The 7160-nt window shown below is 31.4% G+C and overlaps 1 protein-coding gene across 3 annotated transcripts; it reads left to right on the top strand.

The window, feature by feature from the left end:
• The first annotated feature begins 1239 nt into the window (after window positions 1–1239).
• Window positions 1240–4276, top strand: LOC656716 (myrosinase 1). 3 transcript variants are annotated; one of them, XM_015983850.2, is made up of 8 exons: window positions 1240–1400; window positions 1716–1733; window positions 2335–2571; window positions 2623–3397; window positions 3444–3740; window positions 3788–3925; window positions 3971–4077; window positions 4128–4276. In XM_015983850.2, the coding sequence occupies exons 3-8, from the start codon at window positions 2519–2521 to the stop codon at window positions 4249–4251; spliced, it is 1494 nt and encodes a 497-aa protein (XP_015839336.1). In that variant the 5' UTR covers window positions 1240–1400; window positions 1716–1733; window positions 2335–2518; the 3' UTR covers window positions 4252–4276. The 3 variants fall into 3 exon arrangements, with proteins under 3 accessions (XP_015839336.1, XP_064215746.1, XP_064215745.1); XM_064359676.1 differs by lacking the exon at window positions 1716–1733 and having other exon boundaries at window positions 1342–1404; XM_064359675.1 differs by having other exon boundaries at window positions 1370–1729.
• Window positions 4277–7160: the final 2884 nt, after the last annotated feature.

Below are 7160 nucleotides of genomic sequence, written 5' to 3'. Positions count from 1 at the left end.
AATCAATGTTTTACAATGTTTTAACATTGTAAGATTCAGGTCGCAGTCCTATAGGTCTATAGGCTAAACAGTAAGTAGATATGTAAATCAAAATTAAAGATTAAAATTAAAATGAAATAACTTTCGGACGACTTAAGTAACATTTTCTTCACGAAAATTGTAAACTCTTTATAAAATTTTAAGTTTATTTTGAGTTTAAATTTTGTGAATCCAAGTAATTTACAAATCATAAATTTCAGTTTAATCAAGAAAATGATCAAACTAGACACGAACTTCAAGATTAAACCATTACAAGATTTGTAAATATTTAGAAAATTTTCAAAATTCAATTAAATTCAAATCGCGTATTTAACATTTTAGCTCTTTAAAAATTATATAAACGCTAACGTCGCATATTTTCCAAAATTAGCCGTTATAAATTATTCATGCACCTCAAAAAAATAATAGCTAATATAATTTAGTATTTTCAATGAGAGATCTAATCATTAGTTCCTTTTTTGGTCCACGCTCTCTGAAATGTTTACTTTGGGAACGGCTTGACTCCGCAAAATGTCAATTTAAAGGACAAGTACTTAAAGTAGGTACTTAAAGTTGTCATAGCAACACTTTGCGGACTTAATTTATTTATAATTTGAAAAAATAATTCTTACTGTTTCAATAATTTGGTTGGAAATGCATTTTTGTTTTTTTAGAGAGCTGGTACCAAAAAAGTTTGTATGTCTCATCTGATTAAGAAGTCGGCTCCTTCGGCGCCTCGTCCATAATTCGATTTGTCCGCTAAAACTCTATTTTGCGGATTTGTTCCATACTTTTGCGCAACGCTGTATTTTCCAATACGAACTCTATTACAAATTTTGAAAAATTGGATAGTCTTCTCTACTCACCCCTCCAAAAAATTTCACCGTTTTTAGTTAGTGATTGAAATAGATTAGAGTCATATTCATTCCGCCTCTTGATAGATAGAACAAGAATATCACATAAGATGGTTTTCATTTTAAAGAGTCTTTACAAATTCTAACATATGAGTGATGGGTGAAAATTATTAGATGTTAAAATGTCAAAATTATTGTTTGATATTTGTAATTTTACCTCTGATGGTGAGAAGTTTTCATTTCAAGGCCTGCGCGAAAATGCTGTCAACCGCCACAAAATTCCCTAAATTTCGAAATTATTTTTTTTTGGTGCAAAAGTGTAAAGTAGAAAAAATACTGTATTATATCTTGTTTATAAGGCATTTTGTCGCGCTTACTCAATTATCTCAATTACCTAAACCCGTGCGTGCAACAAAATGCGTCTCATAAAACTCGTATCATATTATACTGTTACAGTTTCAATGTCATAATTAACACGACTCAGTTGAGCCCCGAGACACGTTACTTCAGTTTAATTACAAAATTAAAGTGGGTGACAAAACCAAATGTCCACAACACTGTGTTCTATTTCGAATTTACAACCCAGCAACACCCTGTATTTATTTTATTTCCTTATAAATTTAGTCTTAATTATGGTCCTATTCCAATTATTTAATCATTCTAAACAAAAATTAAGGCAGCTTTTGACTAATGATGACAATTATTAAACATCACAAATTTATTTATGACACATTTTCACCAAACGGTGTTGCCGGGTTGTAAATTCAAAATAGAATATTTTATATATAGAACACATTGTTGTCTTTGTCATGTGTTTTTTGTGTGTTGTGTCATCCACTTTAGGCATTTGCCCGTAGGTAGGTAGGTACTTTTTTATGTCTATAAATGGTAATCCAATTTATATTTTTTATTCATCGACACTGTCAAAGTTTCCGGTTTTTCTCCTGTGTAAAGCAGTTTTCACAACTGCTTGCCATTTCACAGTACAAAACGTCAGATAACTTTTAACAGATTTGAAGCAATCTTAAGCCTTATTGAGTCTAATTCGAGAAATAAAATGTTGTATTCAACTCGATTTCGTGTAAATCGCTTCATTTATTTCACCTCGTGGATGATAAACCACTCGTTTTCACTCGTGGTTTGATAATCCACTCGTGAAATAAAACGTCCGATTTACACTCAAACTCAATAAATAATAAACTATTTGTAGCCTATTTTATTCCCACTAGAGCTACAAAAATTGGACCTTATACTGGCAAATGCACATCTGTAGACAAACCTTTTAATTTTGTATTGGCGTAAAGCCTACTCTAATTATAAATTCAAATGATCACATGGTAATTTGCCTTCACAACATTATTCTTTTTTATTAAAGTTTCAATATTAAGATTTTGTTTTTTTATCAACAACTTGATAATGGGGGACAGTCGGAAAATTTTCTCTTGTTTTCGATTTATTTCAGTCTCCTCTGTAGCGAATCCCAAAAGCATGGCCGTCAATGTTGTGACAGCCTCTATGATCATGTAATTGATACTGACAACAAAACAACAAACCTATCGATATTATCAGCCATTAAAACCCTTGAACATTTTAAAGTATCTTATCAAAAATATTGTTACAAAAGAAATCTGCTGCTGAACTACGATATGTTGATTCAGAAGTTTCTATTTGTTTTTTACATTTCATCCCTCTTCTGGAGGTAAGTTTCAATGCCAATTATTTTCAAAATATCGTAAAAAATAAAAAATAGAGAGAATGTGTGCGCTGACAACCGCAAATTTCCACCCGACTTCAAATTTGGTATAGCTACAGCTTCGTACCAGATTGAAGGCGGTTGGGACGCTGATGGTAAAGGCGAAAACATCTGGGACCACCTAACCCACCAAACAAACTTGGTCAAAGACCACTCCACTGGTGACATCACTTGTGACTCCTATCACAAATCCAAGGAGGATTTAGCTCTACTTAAAGACCTTGGTGTAGACTTCTACCGATTTTCCCTATCATGGGCTAGAATCCTTCCCACGGGATACATCGACGGCCAAATCAACGAGGCCGGAATCAGGTATTATGAAGACATTCTCTCGGAGTTGGAAAAACATGGAATTGAAGCAATGGTTACGTTATACCACTGGGATTTGCCCCAGAAACTCCAAGACGATTTCGGCGGGGTTCTCAACGATACTTTCATTGACGTTTTTGCAAATTATGCCCAACTGGCATTCGAACTCTTCGGGAGTCGAGTCAAGTATTGGGTGACTTTCAACGAGCCGTTTATTATTTGCCAACAAGGATATGAAAACGGTAACAAAGCACCGGCGATTACGAAAGCTCCAGGCATCGATTTGTACACTTGTGCTCATGTGGTTTTGAAAGCTCACGCCAAAGTGTACCACATTTATGATACCTTTTATCGAAAAACACAAAAGGGCAAAATTGGATTAGTCCTAAATACAGACTGGTTTGAACCCGCAAGTGGCGATCCGAAAGATTTAGAAGCATCCGAAAGACAACTCCAGTTTCAGGTTTCTTCCTCAAAATATTGAATCGAATTTTGAGAAAGCTTTTTAGTTCGGTTGGTTTGCACATCCTATTGTTTATGGGAATTACCCCCAAGTGATGATTGATCGAATTGGAGAACGAAGCATAAGGGAGGGTTTCAAAACGTCGCGATTGCCCAAATTTACAAATAGCGAAATTGAAGAAATTAAAGGAACTTTCGATTTTATCGGTTTGAATCATTACACCACTACCCTAACTAGATGGAAGGAAGATGAAGCAATTGGTAAGCCCGAATCATTAAAAGACATTTCGGTAGAGGTGTTCAAAAATCCATTTTGGGAAGGTTCAGCGTCAAGTTGGTTGAAAGTACGTTTTTTTTAATGATTTTTGGAAAAAATATTTTCGATTTGTAGGTTGTTCCATGGGGAATTCGGAGAATTTCAAAATGGATTAAAGATACGTACAAAAACCCTGAACTAATAATCACAGAGAACGGATATTCCGACGTTGGTGGTATTTTTGATGATTCTCGCCGAATCAACTATTACCGAGTAACTTAGTTTACAGTTTTTCAGAAGATTCAACGCTTTTTTTAGGAATATTTAAGTAATGTTTTGGAAGCCATTTATGATGACGGTGTTAACATTACCGCATATACAGCGTGGAGCTTTATGGATAACTTCGAGTGGTTAGAAGGCTATACGTAAGCACTTTTCGTTGCACTATATCATTTTTAACTGATCAAAATTTTAGCGAGAAGTTTGGTCTTTTTTCTGTCAATTTCACCGACCCCGCTCGTCCACGAACCCCAAAGTCTTCAGTCAATTATTTCAAAAATGTTACGAAAACAAAATGTGTTGTAGAACAATGTTTGTAATAATAATAAAATTTCTCTACCGGTACCTTTTTGGCGTAAAAACTACATCTTCTCTAATTGTAGTTCAGAATGTATCAGATTAAATTCAGAGAGTATCAAATGTATTTACAAATGACTTTCTAAAATACATTTGATACATTCTGAAATAAAATTGGAAAATTGGAAAAGTTTTTATTATAATAATATGAGTAGGGGAGATTAGGGACAAAAGTAACAATTTGTCCATTTATGTTAATATCTTTCTGTTATTAGTATAAATAGGTATTTATTTAATTTGTGGAATAACAGTAACTCTTTGTCTTTCTCGTGAACCAAATTAAAATCAAAAGTGCAATTAACGGAAATATTAAGTTATTTTAAAAGCAGCATTTGGTACAACTGTCCCTACACTTAGGGTTAGTTGTAACACGATGTCGGGATAACAAATAAAGGAAAGTTAAGTAAGAACGAATTTTAGTAATTTTTTATTTTATCGTGTTAATAAATAACAAATTAAATTAACAATAAAAAATACACAAAAAAATGCATTCTAACAAATTAACAAAATACTCAAACTACAAGACAGTTATGCAAACATAATTAATTTCATTAGTGCAAGCCTCGTGACCACAGACGGCACTAAAGTCACTGCATACACTGCTTATTTGGTCTGCAGTTGGAAAATGGTTCGACGCAAACTAAACAACAATATTCATGGTTGTCTTTAACGGGCAAATCGCTTTCATCTTACTTGTTGTTTTCTTTTTCAGTAGTTTATTTCTTTTTTGGCTTCATTTTTAGCTTTTTTAAAATCGTTTTTTCATTGTCTTGAAATAACGAGTTTTGGAGTGACTTTGATTTACGTTCTCGTTCTTCTTCTACTTCTAATTTTTTTGAACATTTTTTTAAAACCCAAGATCTCGGAGAGGTCATAGAAAAAATTTTTGTTACATTTTCTGACCTTAATTCGATTTCCTAAGTACTTATTCTCGACTATTCAACGTTCTCTGCATTAAAGCTAAGAGAATTCTGCTTTTTTTTCTACATAATTGCCTATACTTTGTATCATAATTCATAAAAACAGTCCTTTTAAACAGTTTCTTCTAATTATTTTTATTTTCAACTCATGTGAGTAGATAAAATAGCACTTTAACTGCATTGATAGATGAAATAAGTTTTAATTTTATAAAATTAAATCGGTAATTAAATTTACAAATTCCAACATATTAATTTGAAGAGTTAACAATAACTACTTTTTCAAAAGCTTGAAGCCCAGCTACAGAAAAAAGAGGTGTATTATACACGACGATAAAGATTGTTAAGCTATTCGTAACTTCGTCACTCTTGAACTTAACCTTTTCACTCGTAGATAAACAATCTCTTTATCACTTTGAATAAAAAATAACTATTTTTGAGAAAATCACAAAATCGAAAGTACTCGAGCAACTCTACTAAAACCTTATTAAATACTTCAAGATGAAGCAACTTCAGATTAGTAGTTACTATAGTACTCTATGTACCACAATATACATACGTACATACATAAAGTAAAATATGAAATATTTGCTTTTACTACTTAAGTAACATATAAAATGTTACTTCTAGTAGACCACAGCATGTGGCGTTTTAAAAATCAAGGTTGAATCTTAAAATTTAGCACCCAAAAGTCAACAACCAAAAAAGACCTAAAACCCTTCAAAAAGCACTAATTTTTATGGACCCCAAAAGTACCCGAGTATCTATTAGCTGTTTCCAAACTATAAAAACGTCAACGCCGCATTTTAGCGAATTATTTTTTTAAATAAGATTGATAAAATTTTAAAATAATTTTATTGATGATTAGATCTCTCATTGAAAGTATAAATTACATTAGCTATTATTTGTTTTGAAAAGCATTGAAAAGCATTAATAATAAATAACAGCTAATTTTGAGAGAAAATGCGACGTTGGCGTTTTTATAGTTTGGAACAGCTAATATAAACCACCAAACATTGGGCACACGGAAAAACCATTAAAAATCACCCAAAATTATCCCGAGAGCACTTTAACATACCGTATATTTAGGCATTCCAAATGGCTTTTTATTTCTGAACCAGATCAATTGGCGCAAGAAAAACAACACCAAATCAAAGAGGTACATTTGACGCTTTACAAAATTAGCCTGAAAAAATTTATCTTTTCCCAAAAGTGACATAAATTACTTCAAAAATCATAATCTTTATTGCGCAAAAATACTCGAAAATCAATAGACCACCAGAAAATAGGCACATGGGAAAACTGTTGAAAATCATCCAAAAAACACTTAATTACATTAAAAGCACCTAAAAAAACATAATAAATAATAATAATAATAATAATAATAATAGTAACAAAACTTTATAATATAACTTAACTCTTAGAAAAATACAGACTATAATTAAATAAATAATCTAGAAAAAAAACTAATCGATCATTAGAACTTATTCTTCTTGATGGATTTTCTTGGCGTTTAAATTAACTGAAACAAAGTTTAAAAACCCGACACACTAAACATTTATTTGAAAAACAACGCGTTTCAGCCACAAAGTGGTGATCCTCAGGTGAGAATATAGACTGATAAACTGATTTAGATTCTCACCTGAGGATGACCACTTTGTGGTTGAAATGCGTTGTGTCTTAAAGTTTAGTGTTTTGGGTTTTCAAACTTTGTTTTAATTAGAATTTATAATTAGAGTAGGCAGTTTTTTATGTTTGTGATTAATAAAAATAATTCTAATTAAATAATAGCCTTCGAAACATTTATTATTATTATTATTATTATTATTATTATTATTATTATTATTATTATTATTATTATTATTATTATTATTATTATTATTATTATTATTATTATTATTAATTATTATTAATTAGACTCTTCAGCTTGATTAATTATAGTAATCGCGTTTTCA

Source organism: Tribolium castaneum, unplaced genomic scaffold (genome assembly GCF_031307605.1).
Source record: "Tribolium castaneum strain GA2 unplaced genomic scaffold, icTriCast1.1 ptg000068l, whole genome shotgun sequence".
Classification (NCBI taxonomy): domain Eukaryota; kingdom Metazoa; phylum Arthropoda; class Insecta; order Coleoptera; family Tenebrionidae; genus Tribolium; species Tribolium castaneum.
Note: the sequence above shows the minus strand (reverse complement) of the source record. Positions and strands in the feature narration are given on the sequence as shown.